The sequence below is a fragment of the Centrocercus urophasianus genome, unplaced genomic scaffold, assembly GCF_019232065.1.
Source record: "Centrocercus urophasianus isolate 14NV4802_14NV808 unplaced genomic scaffold, USGS_Curo_1.0 seq_22, whole genome shotgun sequence".
Taxonomy (NCBI): domain Eukaryota; kingdom Metazoa; phylum Chordata; class Aves; order Galliformes; family Phasianidae; genus Centrocercus; species Centrocercus urophasianus.
In genome coordinates this window covers 1760545-1787880 of record NW_024884778.1, presented here as the reverse complement: position 1 = coordinate 1787880, position 27336 = coordinate 1760545, and the positions used below count along the sequence as shown (strand labels likewise).

Here is a 27336-nt window from a genome sequence, read left to right as displayed (position 1 = left end):
GGAAGAGCTTGCATGGCACTTACTCATGCCCACATCTGTCCCTGAGAAAAAAAAAAAAAAATAGAGCAGAGTAAAAATCAGATCTCATTTCCATATGAGCTGATTCTGCCTTTTCTTGTTTTGTGTTGTCCTGAGGAGGAACCTGTAGCAAACAGCCATGAGAACGATGCTCAGAGACAACAGACATACAGAATCCTGTGTCTGTTACCAAAGGGTCAGTCGTCAATTGCTTCTCCCAAAGGAAAGCTGGGAGCAGAAGGGTGAGCACAGAGAGGCAGGAGGGTCCCACTGTGATGCCACCAGATGCCCACGCACCCAAGCTTGGCTCTGCAGCTCCTCTGTAGCTGGCCGATGGCATTTGGCACCCTGCAATCTAGTCACTGAGAACAGGACGGTGTTGGCCCACTGCTCTGAGTCAGGCTTCTGTCATCCACACCTTGTCCTTACTCATTAGCAGTACGGAGGAGCTGGCAGTAACTTGAGTTCTTGGTAACTTGGGATCTTTGTGTTCGCATGGTTCACACATTGCCGTGCTTCATGGTGGGGTTACAGAGGATTAGCAAGTGTTTTTTTCTCCCTCAGTGCTCCGTTTTCACTTGGTTCCATTAGCATTAATGGAAGTGACATGTGTGCATGAAGCAGAGAATACACTCTTTTAAGCCCAGGATGTGGATATTAGCAGCAGACAGAGAAATGCAATTTCACAGTCTATCCCATAAAAAGTATAAAAGAGCAGAAACTATTCTGAACTCCAAATGAACTGTGTAAAATACTCTTATTTTATATTGAAATGCTTGAGTTTCCCTGCCCTAAGTAAAACATGGGCAGGGTTTGACAGAAATATGACTGAATATCTTACTTTAACTCTGTTTTGTGGTGTAAAAAGGACTAATTTATCAGCTGATGAGTTTTTTGACCTTAAGATATGCTTATATTCTCTCCTAACTCATCCTATGTCATTGGGTAAAACGCAGTGAAGGTCGAAAGGCATTTCTTCCAGCTTTCCTCTGTTCTCCCATTAACATTGCAGGGTCCCTCTCTCTTCTTTTTTCTTTCTTATTTTTTTTTCCTCTCTCAGCAAGAAATGCCAACAGTGTCACAGACAGTGTGGGCAAGGATGGGAGGAGGAGGAGAATGTCTGTTACCCCAGAACCAAGGAGCTTAAAATAAACGTCTGGCAAACAACCAGAGAGGGATGAATAAATATTCATATTCTGCATGACTAGACAGCTTACAAAATATGAAATTCTGATGGGTGCCCATAGGGCTGTGTATTAACATGCTGTTGTCAGAGCTGCTGAGCCTCAGTGGCTTCCCAAACCTGTGAGCTTGTGTTTTGGGTTTCTTCCATTGGTTTGCTCTTGGTGAGAACTCTTCTGGCCTCTGAGACCTCAAATCTTGCAAATTTACGTGTCGGGTTTGACCTTTAAATTAAAAAGCAGGATTGAATTTGTAGGGATGGAGGAGAATCCCACAGATGGCCTTCAGAGCTATGTAAAACACGGCATGTCTTTATATGTAGCACTCATAAATATGAATTTTCCATATTTCTTTCTCCGTTTTTACTGTACTTGAGGCTAAATGTTCAGTTCTTCCAACACGAAGCAGGACTATAGCCTTCCTCAGCACCAGAGATTACATGACAGAGCGTATAAACTGTGCAGCAGGAGTTGATTTCTGTTTAGTGCCGTTGTATAAATTGGCTTTGAAATAGGAAGCTCATTTCAAGACTCTGCAGTACAAGCTCTGAGCTGGTGCAGCACAAGGAGGGGCTGGGGCCAGGGGCTGCTCCTGCAGAGATGTCCCAGCTCCTGTGGAGGCAGGGAGAACCGCTGTGTGAGTGCTTGGCAGGGTCTGTAATTTCTGCTCTGGTAGCAAAGCACAGTTCTGGTTGTGCACTTACATCTCTGACAAGGGCAAGTTCCGACAGTATTATTTGCCTGTTTCATTATGATGTACTTTTAACATTTTCCTCCTGCCATTAGCTTGTCTCGCTTTGACTGTTATGGGAGGACTCAAAGCAGTAAAAGCAGGAGAATTTTTGTTAGCTGGTGTCCATATCATTTTAGCAGAAAAATAATACAAAGATAATGTCAGTAGGTTATTTTTTTCCTCACACTTGAATGGTCTGATTGTCTTGACTTTGTCCAGCACGGGGATTGGCATCATTTTCTATAAAGCTTCATATTTTCCATTCTGAGCGTATTCCTTTGTACGGACATCAAATTGGTGCATTGCACTTAAAATTGAAAAGATTTATTAAATACTGTAAACTTTGGTCCATTATCAAAAGGCTTTTCAGAATCTTCAGTGTTATTATCTTCAAACCTGGTGTAGAAGAGGCTGGGCTCGTAGTTGAGAGGCAGCCCTGTGCTCATCAGTGTGGGCACAGCTTTTGAGCTCTGTACAAACAGTGTTGTTGGGACGCTGAGGTCTTCTGGCTCCTCTTGCCATCTGTGATTGCCATAACTTGATGGGTATTGATCTCTGCGGTTTGGAAAATAGTTTGCCTTGCAGCCAAGGGGCTAAAGTGCATTTGGTAGTGCTTTGGATTGTTTTAATAGATAAGGAAGAACTATTTTATTTTTTTCATCTTGAGAGAGAACGAATGTTGTGCTGTCCATAGGGAACTGGCAAGAGTTTAGTCCTCTATCTCCAAAGGTGCACTGCAGTGCAGAGACTTTGCTTTCTAATGGCTGACCATCTGTCTGCGGCGGCGTATTTCATAAGTTGTGTTCTGAACATTACTGGTGGTGCATAGTGCAGGGTTCCTTTGAGTTGTTTGTGGCTTAATTGCTTCATAACAGAGACAGCTGATATGCGCTAACACGTGCCATCAATGCTCCCTTCTCTACTTCAGTGCCCAGGGCCCTCCCAGAGCGCAGCCAGGGCTTGTTTGAGTTTAGAAAGAAACTCATTAAATGACACCTCGTGTTGAAGGCAAAATATTTAATTTATAGAAGAGAGGCAGGCTTAAAAATAATAATCTCAGAGCAGCCCATATATTATGGGCTTTTGGAATGAACCTTTTTAGCACACAGGGTGGGTGTTTGGCTGGTACTGAAACCAAGATTTTCTGCATGAAACAGAGAACTCTGAAATACTCAAAAGTTGTCTTAATTTTTTATTATTATTGTATTTTTTTTTTTGTGATGGCTGCACGCAGTTTTTGTATGTGGTCCAGATATGAATATTCCTTATCTGACTTAACACTTGTTCTGAGAAATGTCAGGGAGAAAAAGTAAAAAAGTAAAAAAACAAACCTGTTTTTCTCCCTAATCTCTATATCAGAGTTTTGTAAGGAAAATAAATAAAAAGGATTAGAGAGAACTGCAGACATATGAAAGCAAGAATTCATTCAAAAGGGCATGTTGGTACATTGTCATGTTTATGAAATAAAGCTTATTCCTCAATTTGAAAGCCTTTCTTGACTTCTAGCTCACATCCAGTAGAAAGTGCTTGATTTTAACAGTTGACAATGAAAGCTGTAATCTTTGGCTGTAAAATTGCAAAGTAACATATTCGGCTCTAATTGGACTATTTCCACTGAAACAAATTATTTCTAGGGCATAATTAAGGGTCTTTTATTAGGTTTAAGTAAAATTATGACCCAGGGCACTGCGTGAAAGGCGTGCTTGTAAATGAAAGAGCTGTGAATCCATTCTTCCCAACCATGGCACCCTGAGGCTTTGGGCATGGTTTGCTGGAGGTCATTAATGAGCAATGGGTAGCAGAGCTCCAGGTAGAAACTGGTGGGTTTGGTGGCCAGTAGATGCTGTCTTACTTCAGGATCCTTGCAGCTTTTAAAGCACTTCAGGTATGGGTTACAATCAGGTACTTTCTTGTTTCAAGCAACTTACAAGTTCATTTACAATTGCAAACCGCAGCAAACGTCATTGCATGATGCCCAAACAAAATTGCCTTCCGCAGCAGCAAGGAGCTCGTCTTGTGTTTCAGATGAGACCCAACTCAGCCATTCATGAATGAACAGTGCCACGAGCTCTGTTTCTTATCTGGGAGAGAGGAAAAAAAAGTAGGTCATCTTCTAAGGCCAAAAACAGTAAATGGCAAAGATACGTGTGAATGAAATGAACCATCAGTTACCAGTGGTTTGCACTGAGGGCCAGCTGAATGTTTGTTTTTTTTTCTTGTAAGCACTTACTGATCATAACAAATAAAACTTGTAAACACAATATAACTGTTAAGCTTCATTAAATTTGCAGCAGACAATTAATTTTTCCAGGCAATTCAAATGCTCTTCTGTAGCTCTGACTCGGTTTAATTGAACATATTACCACAAGCAGACAATAAGAAATATATTGAAGATATCCATCTGGCTTTCATGGAAAACCTCGTGCGTTTCACTTTCTGTGGCTGTCACAAGCCTTACTAATTGCCTCATTTTGGCTGTTTTACAGTCAGTGTGATTTAGCCATTAATGTGATAAAAGTCATCGTAGTGAAGAGCTTGATATTAAAAAGCATAGATCTCTGGCCTATCTCTCCTGCCAGTTTTGGAGTTATCTCTGGTGTTATTAGAGTTATATTTTTAAAAGCAGAGATACAAACATACCAACTTTTATGAAGCTACTCCAGGTATTTTGACTGTCAAATTCTGCTTGTGAAATCAGAGTGGAACTTGTGCTCTGGGTAAATGCAGCACATTGCTCTCCCTGCTTCCCACCCCAGCACCTTCCCTCTTGGCTCTGTGTGCTGCAACCTCCAGCCAACCTTCAGGCACAGCAGGAGCTGGGATGGATGGCTTAGAATAATGCCTTACAAAGCTCAGCACTTTCTTTTTAGGAAATTTCCTGTCCTCTCCCACGCAGAAAAGAAAAGCAAAGAAGTTCAGGAGTTGACTCAGTCATCAATAGAAGATTGGGTGTTTAGCTCATCACTGAAGATCAAATCCATACATCAGCTGAAAAGGGAGATGACCTATAGGTTAAACGCAGACTCTTAATGAGACAAAAGCAGGTTAATTAATGCTTTTCATCAACTTTCTTTAATTTATTTTAACGCGATCCATTTCAGAAAGGTTAAAGTATTTCTCCGTTTTTGAATACAAATGAAAATCCAGCATAAAACGAAACCGTACATCAAAGACTTCTGATACGTATTTTAATCAAAATGCAGTGCAGTAGATGTGTGATGTGATTGGATGAAGAATGTAAGCAACACATTATTTTTTCCAATAGTTTGTTGCGTAACTTAAGAAGACTACCCAGAGCTTATTAACTGGAAGCGGCCATCCACCTGGGGGCACTTACAAATTCATGAGAAAAGCCAAATACATTTGACTGAGCTTTTTTCCACCCATTTCTTAGCCAGTAGCTGCAGGGAATTAATTTAGATTTCCAGGAGCTACTAGCAGCAGGAGGAAGAGCTGTGGTCTGTGGGATGAGCCAGGACCGTGCGCTCCAGTTAACAAGGCAGGAGCACCAGGCAGAGCAAGGCAGGAGCTTCACACACACTGGCTGCTCAGTGATAGAGATCCAACAGGGGTTGGATGTAAGGGTCTGTGTTCTCAGTTCCTGTAACTCTGTGTTTGTTAGTGGACTCGCTGGGAATTTCTGGCTGCAAAAGATCCTGGAGCTTCTAGCTTCGTGCAGCTGTTTTGTTCCTAGAGAACCAAAAATGAAGATTTTACTGCAACGGGACAAAAATCCCATGCATCCTCTTGTTGTTCTTTCAGGAAGAAACTTTCTGTTGTCAGTCTACTAACACAATGAGTTTGATTATCATCCCAAGGGGGTGATGGCTAGGATTTATCCTTTTCCAAAGCATGCAGTGGGATGAGCTTCATGGAAATCCCACAAGTCTTGAGTACTCTAAGAGAAAAGGATACAGCAGAGAAAACTTGAGATCATCACAGCACACAGTCCTGTTGTGCAAGATGGGGAGGTGCCCCTGGAGCCACTTCTCCAGTTCAGTGTGTGCAGGGAGGGATGGGGAAGATAATGATGCCAATATTACATGCATTGAGAAAATGACTGTCTGTCCCCATTGCAAGTGAGAGATGAAGGAATCACTCCGGGGGAATAAAGAGTAACAGTGGTAATGACTCTGTTATCCCCAAGAACTTTATATCCTTGAAAATAGTAACTAAGAGCAGACTGGCCTGAAGGCTATGTTTTTAACTTCAAAGATACAGATGAAGTGTTTGGAGAGCACATTTTCTGTAGTAGGAGGAAAATGTGTGAGTGGTGAAGGAAAGAATCTGGGACAGTACTCGGGGAAATATCAGTCTTTGTGTGTGTTTTCTCAGAAGCGGTTTTGGAAGCAGCTTAGCAGAACCAAACTTCAGAGGCTTTGAACAGTTTTGACTTTTTCTCCCTGAGCCCAACTGGATTGGAAGGGGAATGGAGCGCCGGTGTACTCAGAGTTGCACATCAGATAGTAAGAGCTCAGCTCACAACGATAAAGTCTGGCGTGATGATGGTTCTTAGCGCATCAAAGAGTAGCTAAAGCACTGCTTTAGTGTGATGAGGTGATGTTTGCAGTGTTAGGGACTCCTGGAACCTGATTCTCACCTCATCTAATTTAAGTAAGATGATGGGCAATCACATCAAAGTTAATGTGAGGCTAGAGACCCTTACCTTAATCCTGGAGTCATGGTGGCAGAGAGAATTTGACATCAGATACTGCCTGAAGAGGTTAAGTTCTGGGTGTGCTGTATCACAGCATTAAACCAGTTATTTGGGAACATGATGGAACGTGAACCTTCATGGTCCAATAGCAGATTGCTTGTGAAAGACAAGGGAGTTTTGTCATCCACTTCTTTTGCTGTGTTTTGCTGGGTTGCTTCTCTCTCTCATGCAAACTCTCTTACTTGAAATACAAATTTTATTTGCGTTATGTTTGAAGTTTTTGATTGGATTATAAAGAGCTAATGATCAAAGTTGTAGGTTTCAGTACTGTTTTCTTCTAGCTTCATTGCAAATATATTGAAATATTAATCTTTATTAGAATTTAAAGAGTGAGCAGTATTTCTCCAGTGAAAATTTCGGTTTCTTTCATGTGTCGGTAGGAAGTCTTTGCAGCAGCTCAAGCCTGAATTCATTCCTGATAACAAAGTGCATGGTGGAATGGGAGAGGAATGACATCTCAGACAGCAGAAAGCAACAGGTGGGGATGTCAGGGAGGAATACTGCAGACCACGTCTTGCATCCCAGCAAAGCTGTGTGCTGAAAAAGACAGGGCTAAGCTCATCCACTGCTGAAACCAGGCTGGAAGGAGAGGTGCTGCTGCTGACCTGCTGCTTGTTTCTCCCCCTCTCCACATGTCTTTTCAATAGTTAGACCTTGGCTCTTGTTTTGAAGCAACATGCATAGGAAAAAACTTGTGGCTAATTAGAAATAAAATGCCATGTAACCGGAGAAATGCGAGGGATGCTTTAACGATGCCCTGTGTTGAATATTTATTCAGCAGCATAGAAGCTGAGAATTTTGAGCAAGTTCTAATGATGGGATGATATTGCAGGTTGTTGTTCTCATTCCACACATGCTCCTGCCTTGATCCTGCCCCTGTGTAACATCAGTACACCAACAAGAGAGCAAAACAGGAGCGAGGTGCTCTGAAGGGCTTGCCTTCTCAATTTGTCACCGACTAATTGGGACGTGGGAATGCAAGGCACTTCCTTGCAAGGAGCAGAGCGCACAGAGACAGCCTCACCTTCACCAGGAAGCAAATTAAACCTTTGTGGCCCAGGAAATGGCCTCTGAAGGTTTGTTTTGTTGGCTCTGTTAGACTGTAAGTTGATCTTTTTGGAGGGAGGTGTTTGGGTTTCGGTCCTGCCTGGCAGCAGAGAGGTCTCTACAGGGTTTCAAGTAAAAGTTTATCTTAAATAAGAAAATCTACTGTGCACAGTGGTGTAAGAAGACGAAACACTTTCTAATGAAGGCCCTACTTCCGTGTGATAGGCTGAGTAAATAGGGCTGCAGAGACTTTAAATGACTTGCCCAAGGTCAGACAAGGAAAGAAAGGAACGGAGCTCATTTTATTCCCTTTCACTCCAAGATCTGTGCTCTTGCTGGCCTTCATCCCACAGAGCTCCTCGCTCTGTACTTTCCTCTCTCTTTTGCTTATCTAATTCTCCATTCCGCATAATTCCGTTAAGCTTAATTGTTCACATTTGGTTGTGATTCAAACTCTGAAAATTCAAGCAAGTATTTAATAGGATGGCTCACATGCTGTGTTTGCCCCTAGCAGGAGCGATTTACAAGTCGGCAGTTTTGTAGATGCTCCCTCTGCGAATAGCCACTAAATAGAGCTCAAATCACTCCCTTGCTTGCTTTTCCTCTCCCCGTTGTCTGACTCAGTTCTTTGGATGCTTGTAAATTCCAGAGGTTTGGGATAATTGCTGTTGTGCTCTCCTAATTAGTTTTAAACTTGCCAGGTACTTTCTGACAAGGCACTATCCACACGTTTTTTTCTGCCATTTGTATGCAAAAGCTGAATAAGAATTCGGCATTATCGTTAACTAGAGGCATCCATTTTCCATCTGTAAAAAGAATACATATTAGAACATTTTAAATAGTTTTAAGTAGAAAACTCTATGTTGCTGTGACAGCAATATTTTTTCCGAGCACTCGGTTTATTAAGAAATCTGACTTTTTCATTTGAGGTTGACCTTTAAGCTGACCTGACAGGGTTTTTCTGAAACTGCAAGTAAGTCTTTGCATAATTGATTGCCCTACCTGTCTGCAGATGGTTTGTATCTGGTCTCTCCCAATGCAGTACAACTTCTTAATTATGTCTTGTTGTCAAGATGGCATTTGCTGAGGCATTAGAGAAATGCCCCGATTTCTTTTCTAGTGAAGATTGCCAATAGCTTGGGAATTGCAGGTTTTACTTTTGTGTGGTAGAGTCATTTCTCTATGGGAGCTTCTTGTGAGAACTTCTACTAATTATATTCTAATTATAAAATAGTAGGAGCAGATGCTGCTATAGATAAATACTTTGGCTGAAGGCATTCATGGGATTGATACAGCAGCCCAACCAGAAGAGAAGCCCTTGTGGTAACAGCAGGAGATAGACACTCAGTGGTGAAAACTGAGGTGGTCATTTTTCCTAATGACACATAGCCACGAGTTCTGGTGGGAATATAACAGTGAGGGAATGTTACTGAGAACTAATTGTATCAATTTTGAGCACAAAGAGGATCATCTCTTCATGCAGATTCCATTCTGTGTGAAATGGTACTTATAGATACCTGTGTTATGGCACGTATGGGAGTTTTACTACCTTTGGATAGATATATATGCAGCAGTTACTGCAAATGTTTGTGTTAAAGAAGTGAACCATATAGGAGCTGAAGTAGAATGCTCTTAAATTTGTCCAGTTTATTAAAGTAATAGTAAAAGCTTTCCTTTTTCAGAGCTCTCAGTAGATACCCCCACCCCATCCTCCTTCCCAATGGGACTGATGGCTTGCTGTGCTCTCACCAAGTGCTTGGGAAGATCAGTGTGCCCAGGGCTGCCTGACAAACCACCTGTGCACCAAGCCTTGCTTATCTCAGGACATTTATGAAAAACACAAGACTTGATTTGGATGGGATTAAGGATGGTTAGGCTGTGCATCATCCACTGGGAAGCTTGAAATTCCACCTAGTGATTTTCATGCCTTCCCGTAGGCTTGACAGCTCCAAGAGGCATCAACTCCTCATGACTCTAAATTTGGGATTTATTCTTGCTTGTCAGCTTATTCCTAACATCTAGGTCCTGAGCAGGAGGGTGTAGATAACTGACATAGGGCTCAGATAGGGAAAATCTAGAACCCTGCTCTACCACAAAAGTGCAAAGACCATGTCAGTCACTTTATAATTTCTCAGTTTGAATGCCTGCCTCTCATATTATTGCTGCTCTGTTTCTTTTTGAAGATTTTTATTTGTGGTCATTACCATTCCAAACATGTTTAAAAGCCCCATAAATCAACAGCCCCAGCAGGTTAAGCTGTTCAAAGGGGCAGAATGTTTTTGGCCGCAGCCCACGTGCATGGGCTGCACAACAGACATCATGGCATTGTTTGCACAGTTACCTGTGTCTTGTGTTACAAGGGGAATGGTGATTGATCCTTCAGTGACTTGCAATTTATCAAAGATTAGATATGATTTCTCCTGTATCTGATTAACCTTCTCTGTAAGACGGCCATCATTTTTGTAATGACAGTAGATTATTCCATACTTGAAAAGATGGATATCAGCTAGTTTCAATCAATAGCCCACAAAAGGTGACACCTTGGATTCCCTGGGTTATCTATAAAGTGTGTCACAAATTGTTCAATCGTTTGTCAAATATACCAATTTCATTTAATGCACCTCTGAAGTGGAGTGGCTTTCAGTTGAGCCTGAAATGCAAAGAGAGACAGAAGGTATGTTTGGGTTTTGTAGCATAATCAGGCACTGTTACACACTGCCATAAAGAGCAAGGATGAATTTCTGTGAGTGACAGATTTGACTGTCATTTCAGGACCCCATTAGATATGATTTTCTTTCTCACAGTTGTATGGAGAGATCTTGATTTGTTAAGATTGCATTGCACTGCTAAAATGGAGGTTAAAATGAAGTATTGTGCCCTCTTGTTATTTAAGTAACACTCTTTGTACTCTCAGTGGAGTGGATGTATTTTCATATATTTTGTCTTTGAATTTGCTGTAATGGTACATCCCTCCCCAGTATCCTTTGATGCGATTCCATTCTTAATGTGTTTTCAGATTTAAATTAACCTTCATTTATTATTCAGCCACACAAAGGATGTGTATTTGAGTATGCAGAAATGCAATCCGCTGATTGACTGCCTGGTCTCTGTCTGCAAGGTGGGAGGCATTAATTCCTCGGAGGGAGACTTGCATCAATTCAGACAGTTTTCAATCTGTGGGAAGCTCTTTTTCAGCATCAGTTTAAGAAATTCATTAATAATTTGGGCCTCAGCTGCAGTTGAACTCTGAACGAAGCCAAGAAGGCGATCTCAAAAGTGAGGCTTAAGGACGTGGATGGGCAGATTACAAGGAGCAACGTTTAAACTCTTCTCTTAAAACAAACCTTGCCCACACCAAAGCAAAGAGCATTCCTAAAGGACTCATGCGACGTGCTGAAGCACCTATCTGAAAGTAACAGCGTGGAAGTTCCACTGCTGTAGTTCTACTATGGCGAGTTTTAAGCCAAGTGAGTTGAAAGACCAAGATCCTCTTGTGGATGTGCAATTTTAGCACATCGAAGCACCCAGCTGAACTGAGTGTGTTGCTGAAGCAGTCTTCAGTCTTCCAGGAAAGGTCAAATCTTCCACCCCTCCGTTCCTTAATCCCTGTTAGATACGTGGCCATACTACATTTTCAGTTGTTCACCAGTCATTACTCTTTTTAGTCTGGGGCCATGTTTTCCTGTCTTAAGCATTTTTCACAGGATCCGATGATGCCCAGAGCACTAAGAGCTCCCATAAGCTGAACCAGTTGTCAGGTCTGCGATGCTGTGGGCTTCGTGCTCTTGGAGAAACGTTTCAGTCACAAATGGGAGAGAAACATTGGTGCTGCCATTACTGGTATCACTGAATCCCATCCCTGCGGAGCTGAGCGCAGCCACCGCAGCTGAGCCCCATTGGAAATGAGCATACTTGGAAACTGGGTGCCAAGAGCTGAGGAATGCAAACAGGTTCACTTTCCTGCAGGTAGAAAACCCCTCCACCCCATGGAAATCTTGCTGCTTAGTACCACATACATGGGACTGCTTCTTGTTCTGCCCTTGTCTTCTCGTGTCATTCGGAGATATTTGCCTGGTCTAGGATGATTTGTTGGGTTGGTTTTTGTTTGTTTGTTTGTTTTTTAACAAAAAAGTAAGCATTATCTGTGAGTGTCGGCTTCTGCCTCACTTTATGCCATTTGTGTCATGCCTCTGTGGATGGTGTCCCACTGTGTCATGTCCTCTAGATCGATAGGATACAACACAGCACTGCATGAGCTACAACAAGCAAGCACAGCCGTGCAAAGCTGTTTATCCTAAACAAGTAATCCGTCCTAATGGACACCCAATCAATAGCAAACCGGGGCGAGAAGGCTTCCTTTCAGGCTGGGGAACTGCTGCTCCAGCCCACAGTGCACACAGCCCACAGGTCTGCAGTGAGGATGCAGCACAGCATCCCCAGATGGGGCACGGAGTGTCCATGGCAGCTCCCTGTTAGCAGGGTACAAGGGACGCACAGCAACTGCAGATGGGAAATGCTTCTCAGCTCTGTATCTTCTTCTTCCAAACTGAAAGTGAGCAAGAAAACTTTGTGAAGATCTCTGCTGCTGTAAGCCAAATCATAGAATGGCTTGGATTGGAATGGACCTTAAAGATCATGTAGTTCCAAAGCCCCAAATGCATTAAATGAGTCAGAAATACAGTGAATTCTCACTGCGCTGCAGCAGTAACACCAAGGGATGCCACTCAGGACACACGTGGGTAAGGAGAGCTGCAATGATCCCTGCATGCTCAGGTGCTGCAGAGCCATCCTGTCACAGATTTGCTCTGCTGAGTGTCTGCTTGTTGGCAGGCAAGGAAAATTGTACGTAGAAAGAACGCCACGTGTTTCTTCCCACAGTAAACACAGAAACTGCCTTGGAGAAAGCGCTGATGTGCAAGGAGGTAGCAGGGAGCTGCCCTGCTTCCCTGAGCCGTCAGTGACACCTAGAGCCAGAGCCCTGCAGGGGGCACGCTGCACCCTGAGCCTGGGGTGCACGGCACAGCCAAGCCGGGCTGAAAGCCAGGTTATTCTGCATCCTGACAGTGAGGAGCTTTTCATCCCCTGGGAGCACTCCCTTTGGCATTCAGCATTCACTTGTTTCTTCTTCAGAAACTCGGTGGTAATGCTGGACAAGTTGTCACAGCGCTGGCTCAGAGCAGTCGCGCTCTCTTTTCTCCTTGCTGGAATGGTTCTGTGGGAGGTGACTGCTGCTGCTTCCCTTGGTAGGGGCCCACAGCCCCTCGGGCAGCAACTGGTAGAAAGCATGATGTTGGTACTGTTAAAGCACTCACTGTAATTTAAAAGGAGCCTGATGTTACAAATTTCGAGAACGCACACCTAATAATTTGATTACTGCTTGGCTGCGTACCACCAAGGTGTGCCTACACTGAGCTGCCCTCAGTTGGCTTCTGAATAAAGTTTTCCATTTGCTGCTCTGCTCAGGTCCAAGGTGAGGGGGTGGTTTTGTTTTCCAGCTTTTCCAGTCCTTGGGAATGGATTGGTAAGCATTCCCTTTGGGGTGATTTGCAGAGGGTGTTGCAGGGGGCTCCTGTGGATGCCAGGTATGACTGGGGTCAGAGACTGTGCTGTGTGTCATTTGTCATTGCCCTTATCAGCTGCTCCTCTAACCCGCTGTGCTCAATTCTAAGATTGCAATGTTTCTTGACATGATTGGATTGAAACCTGGGGGCCTGATTTTCAAAGGCAGTGGGCACTTGCATGCCCTACAGTCATACAGAAGCTGTGCTAAGCTGCTCTGGGAAATAGGTCATTAGCATCCATGTTCTATTCTTTATGTTTTTATAAACTCTGTGTATTTTAGCAAGAAGAATCAGATCTGCAGTGTGCTCTTCTCACCTCCTGCAGAAAGTTCTGGAGAGCGATCCACAGGGCTACCCAGAGCAGAACCTCACTGCTTGCTGAGCAGCACGGTGTGCTTGGTGCTTGGTGGGCTGTGTGTAGGAGCACTCGAGGCAATGCGGAAGGCACTCATTGCATCTCAGAATCACATCCTTCATAAACATTTTAAACATTGATCTGAAGGCTCTTTGAGTTGGCTGTGAAATCTTTCTTTACTAATTCTGTGGACTTTTGAAGTGAAAAGTTCTGCCCAGCACGTGTGTTTTTGCAGTAGCTTTACTATTTTAGCAGAGAATTAAGCAGTCATCCAGGAGTCCCTGGGTGAAGTAGTTAAGATTTTGATTTTATGTACTAGAGAATGAAAAATGCCTGTATTATTTTACCATGACAGCTGTGCAGAATAGATTTTTGGAATAAGCAAAAATACCTGTCTGTATAAGATTTTCAGACTTTTGGTCTCATTGTTAAGCAATATTTTTTCTCCTTTTCATTTCCTCTGAGGCCTTGTAGAAAAAAATTACAGCATTTTTGTCAACAGAAATGAAAGACAAATGTTAACTTTAGAGGCAGAGGGAATTCATGGGCATAGATGAGGGGCTGAAGTCTGCATAATGCATCGTGGCTCATCTTTCTGTGGCTCCGTTTCGTTTGCACTGCATGACCAAAGTTAAAAACAGACAAGTAAACCGGTGGTGAAGTCTAGCTGTGAATAAGGGATTGGTCCCAAAGCCCAGGATGGAGCTGGCACATAACAGACAGGACTTCCCACATCACAGATACCTGCAGTCTTTTGACTTTCCTCTGTCAATATGACGTTTCAGAAAATGACCAGTTCTCACCTTTCTTCTGCTACGTCTCTCCAAACTGTTTGCTCTGTTCCTGGTCATCAGGTCAGTGACTTCTTGTTTATGACCACCAGGATCTTAGAAGAGGACTGTGTTTGACCATTTACTGCCCACATCAGCTGGGCATAATGCACAGGATCCACATTACACAAAGCCCCTCTGCTTGGTTTGTTGGGGCACAATTTCAGGTTGCATCTTTTGAAGGGTTCAGTTGGTATCACTTGTTGTTTATACTTCCTCTTTGTGTGGGCTCTCCTCAGAGAGAAAAACCATGTGAGTTTTAAGAAGCGAAAGGTATCAGGATAAAATCAAAGATGTAATAGTTCAGATATTGCCTTAATTTTTTTTTTACTATTCCAGAGTAAGCACTGTGACTTTTTCAAACCCCACTGTCAATGCTATAGTTGCAGTATACTTTGCGGAGATGGATGGAGACTGGATTGGATTGCATGGAGATGTGGATTGAGCTCCACAACTACCTCAGTTCAAGAGAGGATTAATATTTTCCCCTCCGTTTTCTTCATTTGTAGATCCAACACGGGTGATGGTGTCACCTTTCAGCATGGATGTCACTGTTGGAGAAAGTATCGTCCTGCCTTGCCAGGTGTCTCACGATCACTCACTCGATATCGTGTTCACCTGGTCATTCAATGGGCATCTGATAGACTTTGAAAAAGATGGGGATCACTTTGAAAGAGTCGGCGGGGTAAGTATCAATTCTGAGGCAATCTCCCCAAAGGGCTCCTCTTGCATCAGCAGCCGCAGAAATAACTGCAGGTAACACACAGAAGGGCTGCCAACAGGACAAATGTATTTGACTAAGCTGATACTAGGAGATGTTATCTTCTGTCTCACAGGCTGAGAAAATAGGCATTGACAGCACACTGCTTTGTGACAGTTGATGCAGGACTGTTATAATTGCTTAATGAGGTGCCCCGATTCTGATGGCGTGAATGACGGTTTGCCACTGCAGTGAACTGTATGTCAGAAGACCTACAGTGCATTTTCTCCTTACAAAAAACTACCATTTCACTTTTCCCATTGGGAAGAAGTCCGTCACAAGTTAAAAAGAAAAGAAAAAAATCAAAGTGTAACAGCATAGAACTTTGTATTTGTACGGAAACTGTGGTTGGCTCATTTACATGACTGTATTTTTCTCCTGGGACCACATGCTTAGAGTATTTTTCCTTCACGTAAAAGGATCTGCACTGTGCTAGAGATGTCGCTGACCATTGGAGGTGATGTTTCTTCTCAGTGTTATCTGTGGCATTTCCTGGCGATGACACGTTGGTGTGTTTGGGTTCTCTGTTACTTGTTTGTTTTTAGGAAGCCCAGGCTGGACCCACTGACGTTGCAAAATTTTGTGATGTCCAGAGAATTGTTTGTTTGAGGTGTAAGTATGAAAAGCCTGATAGCTGGAACAGTCAGGTGTGAGAAAAAGAAGGAGCAAAAGAAGAAGAAAACTGTAATACATTTTCAGCAGAGGTAGAGGACAGAAGAGAATTGGGCATTGCATGTCACCCCGAGGGAGGCTTTGCAAAGTCCCACACTGTGCCAAGTTCCAGGCAGACAAGCAGTCTGTCTTTGCATTTGTCAGGAGTGAAATCTGATGCTGAAAATAAAAGGAAATACAATTTACAAGCTTCGCTGTTATCCCTTAAAAAAAAAAAATCATTAAAAGATGCATGTAAAGATTCCTGCCTAGGGTGCACATCAGCGGTGACAGCTCTTCCCTGTGACTGTGCTTGATTGGGCTGCAAAGCTAAAATTACAAACTGTATTAATATTCTTCGGTCTGAAAGCCACAATCACAAGGTTACCCTGAGATTTCTAATGTATTGAATGCTTTGTGTCTGGAGAAAAATTTAGAAAGAGTTCAGAGCTTCCTATACATACGGAAACATAATTAGTTCTATTCCACAGTTAATCAGACATGCATTTGGCGTTTGGAAAACAAATTACCGCTGTTAGGTGGATGCAAGATTTCCTAGGAGAGTGCTGTTCTCATGATCTTTAGTACAGAAACGCCAGGCAATCAAAATGCTGGCCATAACACAAGGCTGCTGTTGCATATGTCTCATAATTTGGGCTGGTTTGCGCTTACAAACTAGATGTTGACACAACTTAGACACCGGAATGGCGAAGAGGCTATAAATTAGATATCCAGAGAGTTGAAGGAAGAATCTAGACAAACCTGCAAAGGCTGTTGCATTGTTTTAATGGGGAAACTGCTTAACGGACCCAAACCTGGCTCCCTTGCCCCTTGCCGAAGCCATAATTGTAGAAGAGCTCCCACTCTTATCTTCAAGGCAGACTCACATAATTTTAATAGGCCACGGCTTGCATTACGAATGTTTTCATCAGCCAGTGTAAAATAAATCCATTAGTCACAGTGTCCTTCATGTGATAATGATGTTTAGCGCTCATTAAAAAGTAATTGTAACCACTTTTCTCTACTTTATCAGCAGGATTCAGCTGGTGATTTGATGATCAGAAGCATCCAGCTGAAGCATGCTGGGAAATACGTCTGCATGGTGCAAACAAGTGTGGACAAGCTATCTGCTGCTGCAGACCTGATTGTAAGAGGTATTTGAATTTTGTTACTGTTGTTGTTGTTGTAAAATTTCTTTTCTTTCTTATCTTCTGCCACTGGTAAGACAATTCCTGGGTTCAGAGACATTCATTAGGATCCCAGCATCCTGTAATTAATCTAAGGAAGCTTGAAGTACAAGCTGCGGTTCACAGTACATTTTCAAGCAACATATATAAAGCTGCTTTCATATACACATACTTGTACAACCGAGACACAGCACAGATAAACACACCAGTACACGTTCGTGTCCTGAATGCAAAACTTGCACCAGCTGAGCACATTTATTTGTTGAACTCAGCAGCAGAAATTATCTCCAGCTTCTTCACTGCATTCCTTTACAGTTGTTCCTTTTCTAGAATAAATGTGATTCGGTAATTCCACTGACTTGTCAGGTTCTATTTGTTACTATGCAGAGATGATATTAAATATGACTTTAATGGAGATGAAATTAATTAACCTGAGTCTGAATCTTTACCAAAAAACATTAAATATTTTTCCTGCTTGTGAGCCTTGGGAAGCATGAAGCTGAGTCCTGCCCTGTTTCTCTCCATCCCAGCTTTGAATTTTTCCTCCCTGACCAAAAGTTTAAGATAGGCTTTACAAGCACCCTGCTCTGGCTGTCCCTGCTTGAGCAAGGGATGCACCGCACGGATCCAGAGGTCCATTCCAATCTCAACCATTCTGTGGAATTGCAGTTTCCAAGTCTTTCATGTAGCAAAAAATCTCAGGCAACTCAAGGCAAGTAGGAGCACATGTACCAGAAGTGAGAAATTCTCTCTTCGTGAAAGCTGTGCCACCCATTTTGCTTTGGTTCCTCTGAATGTCTCTTTTCATCTCCTAACATAAGGTTGATGCTCGCATCATGCAGCGGTTGGAACACGCGGTTTTGGTTACTCTTATTGTACACACATTTCAAAACAGCCTGCTGTGAGAACCTCAGTTAGGTAATTTCCTTAGTGTTGGCTCTGCAAGCTAAGAGGAAGAACATGAAATTCTCACAGGAAAGTGGCTGCCGGTGACAGCAAAACGACCACTCTTGTCCTTCCCTCGAAGCAGCAGCAGCAGAGATGTCTCTGGTGGTCTTACAGCTGCACCAGGAGGTGTGCTGTGTTGTGCCACCGACTGTATGACACTGGGAAACGTCCCTGGGCTGTGAGACTGGAGGGGGAGTGAATATTTGTTGCATAAATAGAGCTTTCCTAATAGATGTTATAAGTACATAGTCAGTTGAGCTGTGTCAAGATGATGTGATGCAGCCCTAGGGAAACGCTGTTAAATCCATGCCTGGTTTCAGCAGCGCTGTGCTTTTAGGGGATTTGTACTCCTGCTGAAGGATCACCCTGTCCCAAATTGGTTGTCTCATCTAATTGAGGAAAGGTGCAGCTGCTAATTCCTTCTTGTCTCCTCTGGTCACTGTATGAAAGTACCAGAGACTCTTTCCCTTCTCTTGACCTTGAGATAGCACCTGTATGAATGTCTCTGAATTAATCAGGCATCATGCACACTGCTAAGCTATTTGGAAATGTTGGGAGTAACCGTCATTACTCCAAGGCAAGAAGATGGGCTATGTCAGCATTGGCCAAGCAAGAGGAGTAAATTGTGAAGTGTGCAATGAAATTTCATTGGGGTGGAAGGACTGGAGGAGTTGAGCAAGGCTGCATTGTGTGATTGATTTCCCCCAGCCAAGCAAAATGACATAGAATTTTAATTTCTTAGAAATTAAATCTGGCTGTACCTGCTGAAAGTTTCATTATAATGACAGGGCACTGGAAGTTTCAGGGTATTTTAGATACTTGAACATTTTCTGGTCTTAATATCATTTGAGAATAATTTTAGACCAAAGTGGAAGAGTGAAGAGGTGAGGTCACTGTGAAGCAGCACTTTGGGGAGAGGCACTGCTACTGATGGACGTGGCCATGTGATGCAAGACAGAGTCATTTCTCTGCTAGGACCATCCTGCAGGGCAGGAAGGCCACAGTCAGCACCCAGCTTCAAGCAGTCCCTCCTACAATGTTTCTGACAGGTCCCCCAGGTCCCCCCGAGGACGTGACGATCGATGAGATCACCGACACCACGGCCCAGCTGTCCTGGAGGCCCGGAGCAGACAACCACAGCCCCATCACCATGTACGTGGTGCAGGCACGGACGCCCTTCTCGGTGGGCTGGCAGGCTGTGAGCACAGGTAAGGGCTGCGCCGACCCACCGAGCTGTGCTGCTGGAGAAGGAGCCCTTTGGGAACTGCTGAGCCACGGTTCTGCTCTCAGTGTGGTTTCTCTGGCTGTAGGACGCTGCTCTTCTTAACTGGTTTCAAGTCTGGCAACTCGAAGATTTAAGTTCCAGTCAGTGCTGTTACTCATCCATTTTTCTCATGAATGTTTAAGGGAAAACAGAATGAATTCCTGTCTTTTGTTGCCACGCTGGAGATATACAGCAGTAATTGTGGTCTATAAAGACATCCCTCAGGGACAGCCTGTGTCATCTGGCCTATCTTTAAGTAGAATTATTTTCCTGATAGTGGGAAAAATCCCATGATGTAATTGCTCATTCCACCAGAGGTTAATTCCATTCCAGTAACCATTAAACGGAGGGAACAGTGCAGTCTGAGAGGAGAAAAAGAACAACTTGTAAACCTGTTGTCTTGACACCTTGTTTTCAGAAAGTGGCAATTCAAGAGAAGCTTTTTAACGGCAGGAATTTGTGCTGAAAGCACAGCGTTTTAATGCTCTGACTTTAGCAATTAATAAAACATTAAAAACGAGAAAACATTTGACAGTCCTCATTTACGTTGCATCTGTGTTAATCCCTCACTGCTAAGGGCATCCAGCAGGGCTTTTCTCAGCCCTTTTCAATACTTGTCGTGACTTTATCTGCACCCCTGACCTGTGTCTGTCTCCAGTTCCAGAGGTGATCGACGGCAGGACGTTCACAGCCACTGTGGTGGGCCTCAACCCTTGGGTCGAGTATGAGTTTCGAGTTGTGGCCGCCAACCTGATTGGGATAGGGGAGCCGAGCAGACCTTCAGAGAACAGAAGAACCGAAGAAGCTCGTAAGTAGCAGAAGTAGCAGTGAGGAGCTGAGTTCAGTCTTGTCCCCTAAGTGCTCATAGAGGACGTGTTACAAGTCTCAAGAGCTGTAATGCTTCTGGGTGCTGCCCCCGTCGCTTGGTCTGGCTGAAAAGGGTCACAGGCAGTGGTAGGCTCAGGGTGGTGGTCTGGAGATCTGTGTGTGTCATGGGAAACGTGCCTCCTCTGCTCCACATTAGACTGCAAAGGAACAGGCTGTGAAATGGGAAAATACGTAAAAGCCCTTTTTATGGAAGATTAATGTTTAAACTAAACAATTAGAGGCTGAATACACAAGTTAATTGATATACTTTTCATATACTATTATTGACATACTTTTAATGTGCTGTTTGTGGTGGCAAATTAGTCACTTGCTAATGTTGCCAATACCCAGCAGAGAAAGGCCAGCAGAGTCCTGTAGCTGGTTCATTTCAACACACTCCTCTGGTTTCAAAATCCCCACGTACATTTTCAGTGCTATCTGCAGCTCTGCATCTTCTTTTTTTTTTTTTTCTCTCTTTTTTTTTCCCCCAGTTCCTGAAGTCACCCCAGCCAATGTCAGCGGAGGCGGTGGGAGCAAATCAGAGCTGGTCATTACATGGGAGGTGAGTGGAGTCCAAACCAAGAGGAAAATGAATACAGTGCTGCGAACCTGCAGTGACTTCTGAGCCTCAACCCTTACCCTGGTGCAGTCTTATGTGACAGCAAATGGTTAAGAGTTAGCACAATGCACTTCATGCTGGCTTTTACTGCTGCTAATGAAAGCCAGCAAGGGGAGATGCAGCGATGAAGAATGTTTAATATTCCTTAAGGCAGCCAGGGCTAGAACTTTAGTCATTTGTCTGCTCGTATTTTCATGTTATGATGTGATGCAGCTGGCGTATTTTTCCTAATAATGAACTTCACTAGACATGCTAACGCTTCCACTTAGCACTATTCCTGACCAAGCTGGCAGAATGAATCACCAGAGATATTTTTAAGGTTATTAAAAAACTATAAATGGGTTTTTCTCCTTACCACACAGCTCAATGTGCTAAATTTCCTCCTCCATTGGACTAATTAGTTTCGCTGCATCTCCTACAGATACTCCAATATGTTTCAAAAACACAAGAACATCAGCCGTGACTTTGACTCATAATTTGCACAAAATATAATTTGTATTCCGACACAACAGTCAGTTTATTCTCGTAAACATCCAGAGATCATCTTTCTAACAGCCTAGTATTTTATTTTTTTGAGCCCTGGACTACAGAGCGAGACTGTCACCAAAAGTAACCCCTTGACATAGAGGACAGTGGCCCATCGTTACAGAATATCCTCATACATTGAAACTTTGGGTACCCATAGGCCCTTCTGGGCTTCCAGCTGCTAACCCTCGACTTAGGAAGGACAAAGAAGCAACAGAGGAAATAAATGCAGTTGCTCAACTTGCCACCTCTCCATGCTTTGCCTGCCCACAGACCGTGCCCGAGGAGCTGCAGAACGGAGGCGGCTTTGGCTACGTGGTGGCCTTCCGCCCCTTTGGCACCATCAGCTGGATGCAGACCGTCGTGGCCTCCCCAGATGCCTCCAGATACGTCTTCCGCAATGAGAGCCTGCCGCCCTTCTCACCCTACGAAGTGAAAGTGGGGGTGTACAACAACAAGGGGGAAGGCTCCTTCAGCCCCGTGACAGTCGTGTACTCAGCAGAGGAAGGTAGTGTGAGGAGCCCATCCCCTCCTCCTCGCCGTCGTCCGTGGATCACAGAGGGTTCAGCATCCGCAGCGACATCCTTTGATACCTAATCCTTGCTCTGATTTATAATAAATGGCGCACCGTGATTAATTCTTTTGATAGTTATTAAAATAACATTAATCATAATGAAATCTTTTGATATTAATGGAAAAGCAATATGTAATCTGGAAAGAATTCAGCTGAGATTTAGTATGAATTAATGTCCACTGATTAGAAAATGTTCCCTCTTGTCCTAATTACTGTACATGGTATCCTAAGTTGAGCTTAGTAATGACATTTATTATTTCTCTTGCAGAGGGGAAGTGCAGTCTAGCACAGGCCTGACAGCACTTTGTTTTGAAAAGGGAAAGTTTGTTTTTGTCACATGCCTCTTTTCACATGCGATAATGAAAATTGCCTTGCAGTTAGTGACTAATTAAACACAGAACTGAAAACTCTGATTTTATTTTCAACTCGTCTACCCAGAGCCGACCAGAGCTCCGATCACAGTTCTTGCCAGAAGCCTTTCTGCCACAGACATTGAAATTTCTTGGGCTCCTCCTCGAGAGAATCAGCACAAAGGAAGGATACAGGGCTATGAGGTAAGGCAGGGAGCCGCGGCGTGGTTCCAGGGCTGTGTGCTGAGCAGGCTGGGGCAACACTGCTCCTGCTGCGTGGTCCTGCTGAGCAAGGCCTTACTCTTGTTCCTTTACTTCTGAGGTAAAAGGCAACGCATCTGTCCGTGAGTAGCTGGCTGACATGTAGATCAGAGCTTGCTGTGGGCTGCCAGTGTGTGCTGATGACCAGAGAGGCTGCTCTGATGTCAGCGTGCTTCTTTGGGAAAGTCCGCAGATTGGGTCATTTCCTCCATCTCAGACCAAAGCAGTGGTCAGGAGTATCAGCCCTGGGTTTAAGGACAGCAGGTAGCATGTCTAATCCCTGACGTCTACCCCGAGGTGGAAAATACAACAAAACTTATCCAGATGAGACAGAGAGAACTTCTTTGGGCAGAAGTGTCATAGAGCTAGGAACCATCAGGGTGCTGCCTACCTGTAGCTGGGGTTGAAGTGCTCACTTTGTCTTGCAGGTCAGGTGTTGGAGACACGACGAAAAGGAAGAGAACGCGAGAAAGATCAGGACAGTTGGTAACCAGACATCTGCCAAAGTCACCAACTTGCAGGGCAATGCACTCTATCACCTGGCAGTCAAAGCCTACAACACTGCTGGCACCGGTCCGTCCAGTGCCATGGTCAACGTGACGACAAAAAAGCCACGTGAGTGCTCAGGACAGTGGCAGTGCTCTGCCTCAGGGGGGTCTCTGCCAGCTCCTCGGGTTTTAATTGAGCCTAAGGAACTGGGAGATCGTTCTTTGCTGTTTTCTTTGTGCAGAAGGATTATCCATTTTTTGGTATGGCTCTTCTGCATGTTAAGTAAGCAGAGCGTGCAAAACTCAAATCACAGCTGTGCAGGAACGTTAAGTATTTATCTTGTTGTTCAAGAGAGTTTTTTCTTCTGGTCTTGGGCATGCTGAGCACCTGAGTGCATGCTTTTTCAGCCAGTCACACCTGCTGTGACCTCAGGGACACAGATCAGCTTATGAGCTGGGATGGGACAAGCTGGGAGGGTATGGGGACGGATGTGACTGCAGATGGCACTTCTCAGTCACAGAGCACTCTCTCTGTTTTGCCATAGCACCAAGTCAGCCCCCTGGGAACATCATATGGAACTCATCAGACTCCAAGATCATACTGAACTGGGACCAAGTGAAAGCACTGGATAATGAGTCAGAAGTGCAGGGCTACAAGGTGAGTGCCAGCACAGGCAGTGGGACCATGACCAGGCACAGCCTCCATCGGGACCTGCAGGGAGGCCTGATGGAACCTTGGCTGTCCCCACATTCTTGCACGGTGCTTTAGTGGAAATGTTCATTATCTCATATTGAGTTTGGGGTTTACAGTAAGAACTTGGGTGGAAACCTTCCAGAGGCTGTAGCCAGCTCCTTAATTGCAGATAAATAAAATGCTTTTTTAATAGCTCTATTTTCTTCGGAAAGCAAAGCCAAAAGAAAAGAAAGAGAATCCTCATTAGTAGCAGTTTTAATAGGGCTTAATTTAACCAGAGAGAAATTTTGGGAAGATTTCAGCTCCATCACCTTCCACAAGGGTTTAATTTGGCCCAAAAAAGACATCAGTGAGCGAATGCCAGCCAGTGCCTCCAGGGCCGGGCTATGTGAGCGTTTCCATCAGAGCTGGAAGCGATGAAGGACCTGGGCACACTTTGTGTTCTGTTCACTGCCCACAGTTTGGGGGCATCAGACTCGCGCGCTTGTGCCAGCTCTCATGTCTGCCCTCACTTCTAAGTACCTTTGGTGCACTCTATTGAGAAATCAAAAGTAAGGAATTTCTCGGGGCTTTCAGTCAGAATCCCCAGGTGAATCCCAGCAGTTCAGACCATCTCATTCCTACGTATTTTTGGTCTGAAATGCAAATTAAGGAGTCGGTTAAAACAGGCGAAAGAGACTTTCATCACCTTTGAAAAAGCAGAATCTTACCTCACAGGTTTCTAAAAATTCCTTGTGTAACTATGGTTAGGATAACAGTCACATTCCTTACTGGCTCACAGCAAAACATTGCCTAGCTTTTTATTTTTTTTTCTGGAAATCTTCTGAATTATGCCACAATTTATGATGCTAAGTAATAGGACTTCCAGTTCTTAGAAAGTGAATTTAAAAAGTAGTTTACCTGGGGAGGCCAGTAGTGGCTGCTGGGGTCAGGATGACAGCACCTTGGCGACCACACTGTGTGTCTGGGTGTCACTGGGTGCATTTTGGGTACTCAAGGTAAGGGAAGAGCAGCGGTCAGACCAGACTCTCCTACAGCAATGAGTGCTTCTGCTGTTCATGAGTGCTTCCTCATCGCTCTCCCACAGGTTCTGTATAGGTGGAACAGGCAGAGCAGCGCATCAGTGATTGAAACCAACAGGACCTCTGTGGAACTCTCCCTGCCCTTTGACGAGGACTACATCATCGAGATAAAGCCCTTCAGCGACGGGGGCGATGGCAGCAGCAGTGAGCAGATCCGGATCCCAAAGATCTCAAGTAAGGCTGGGGAACAGGTGCCCCTCTGCTCCGTTTCACCCCAGGAGCAGCCAGCAGGACTTGGGCATGGGCATCATGCCCTGGGGGGGGCTGAAATTCAGCATTCAGCAGCAGCCCAGCTCAGGGTCCTGGCTCCAGCCTGAGCCAAGTTTAAAATATGAGGAAACGCTGTCATAAGTGCTTACGGTTGTGTTTAAGATTTCTGCACACTTTCTGCTCTCCTACTTTCGTACTCATATATACTGAATATATTGTTTCACTGCAATTCACTATAACAAAATATAAAATGCAGTGTTCGGAGACTTTTAAATTTATAAGGCTACTATATGGCAATATTCCATTCTGTGTTGGATGCATAAATATTTATTTAGGGAAATGAGGTTGTGCAGAAGAACAAACAGAAAAGAGAGTATTTTATTACTCAACATTGCTTTTGCAAAATCTCCATGTCCCATCTTCCATTAATAATACCGCTGTTTATAAGCTGCATTAAATCAGCTGCCTCTGCAATGCAGGAATGTGGCATTAAAATTACAGCGATGTGAAAAACCATGGATGAGATTGGAATTATCTCCCCCTGGTTGTGTGCTGTGGCCATACAAACCCTGCAGAGGGATTTCATCAGCAGACACAGCAGAGCAGGAGCGCACGCCAATTCCTATTTGGCTCCATGCGGGAGCATCCCTGTAGGATCCTTTAGGATCGTCCTTTAGGATGTGGATTGGGCCAGACTGGTGCTGTAAATAACAGCTTGAAAGTAGCAGAATTATAAAGAGAAACGTTGGAGAAGCCTCTGCATAACAGCAATGGGGATTTCAGTGGGCGGAAGGGGTGGTGGTGGGGCATGGGGACGGGCAGGGCTGCGGGCTGAGGGTTTGCAGTGCTCTCCTGATCTCCCCTCTCTCTCTGCTCAGATGCATACGCAAGAGGAGGCAGCTCTTCGACCTCCAACGCCTGCACACTGTCGGCCATCAGCACGATAATGATCTCGCTCACAGCTCGGTCCAGTTTATGACAAAAATTACACGGAGGACTTCTTGTTTATAATATAAGCAACATTTAGCTAGCTGTTTCGAAGACACCCAGTACCAAGTAATATTGTGGTTTGAGTACATCTTACTACTGGAAAAATGTTTATGCTTCTTTAGGAATGGCATTATACAGTACTTCCTCAAAGCAAATATAGCTTTGTCTGAAGTTTCCTTGGAAACTCTGCAATGCACTGAAAACATCTGTAATACGATGTTACCAAAGCAGTTTACATATGTCCTTATATGCATATTTTTTATTATATATTTAGTGTTTTATAGAATTTTTTAAAGTTAACATATGATGTAGATATTAATTTTTCCTCTGCTATAAAATGCTATGGACAACATTATCACGAAAATATTGTTTGGAATTTTTTCCTTTCTGACCGAGAGTTCCACGTTGTTCTTAGTCAGCTGGCCGCCACTTTCCTGTATGGTGTCACAGGGCCCCGCGGGGCAGAACTGCTTCCCACCGGGTGCAGAGTGAGCGGCGATCCTTGTGTGACCCCAGTGCTGTTAGCACACGAGACTTTCCATGTTATTCAGAGGATTCAGCGAGACAGACTCCAAATGCTCAGAAAGAACGCCACGATCTTGAAACGGAACGCGCAGCTTTTGGTCGTTTGCGGACTACAGGACATGTAGCTGATATTCTGGCACCACGCAGTAAGGTTCCATTTTTACTGTCTTGAAATAGCTTTGTCTTTATCATGATTAGCATTAAATTGGGAAGGAATGGAGACAGCGCGGAGATGTCGGGTACCAGTGGGTGTCCCCCAAGGGCCTTGCTGCAAACCCGGCTCATCCCGTGCCCACTTTGCTCCGAGGACACCGAGAGCAGCGCTCCAAGACGCAGCGCAGCCGGGCTCAGCGCTGCCCAAATGCTTCCCTCCCTCGTCCCATAGTCATCCTCCTCTCCAGCCCCATTCTGGCACACGCCGGGGCCCGGCAGCGGTGTGGGGAGAGGGAGCCCACAGCTCTTGGAACCCCTCGGAGGAACCCGGAGGCGTAACAGCGGCACGCCGGAAAGCGACAATATCCACAGCAAAAATCATCTTCTTCAGAGAAGGACTGTTTGTTACTACGGGGTACTTTTGTACGTTCACTCAGATGGGATAACGCTAGTACAAGGCAATGGAATTTTCTATAAAGTTTTCAAGTTTAAATGCGCAGCAGTGGTTTACTATCATTTTTTCCTGATAGCTTGAATTTGCCTGTAACTTGTCTTTTTTGCTTACAAAATAATACAGTTAACTTTTAGACCTTCTAAATATATTTATTCAGTAACGCATAATCAGGATTCCACTTGTGTAAAAGTCAGGGGTGTTGACCAGAGAAATATTGTCAGTATTTCAAGCTGTGTTTCTTTCTTAGTTTGATATGGTTACTTCTATGTAAAAAAAAAAAAAAAAAAAAAAA

General features: G+C 44.0%; 1 protein-coding gene across 4 annotated transcripts in view; it reads left to right on the top strand.

Annotated features, from left to right (window-relative positions):
- The window catches only part of CNTN4 (contactin 4), a 252213-nt gene extending 224877 nt beyond the window's left edge, over window positions 1-27336 (top strand). For 3 of the 4 annotated variants that reach the window (XM_042823739.1, XM_042823740.1, XM_042823741.1), the window contains 11 exons: window positions 14952-15127; window positions 16887-17007; window positions 19038-19196; window positions 19911-20060; window positions 20611-20681; window positions 21537-21771; window positions 22276-22391; window positions 22877-23063; window positions 23482-23594; window positions 24718-24886; window positions 25801-27336. In XM_042823739.1, coding sequence (XP_042679673.1) covers window positions 14952-15127; window positions 16887-17007; window positions 19038-19196; window positions 19911-20060; window positions 20611-20681; window positions 21537-21771; window positions 22276-22391; window positions 22877-23063; window positions 23482-23594; window positions 24718-24886; window positions 25801-25901 — 1598 coding nt within the window. In that variant the 3' untranslated portion in view covers window positions 25902-27336. The remainder of the gene's footprint in view (window positions 1-14951; window positions 15128-16886; window positions 17008-19037; window positions 19197-19910; window positions 20061-20610; window positions 20682-21536; window positions 21772-22275; window positions 22392-22876; window positions 23064-23481; window positions 23595-24717; window positions 24887-25800) is intronic. The other variant, XM_042823742.1, reaches the window with a different exon arrangement.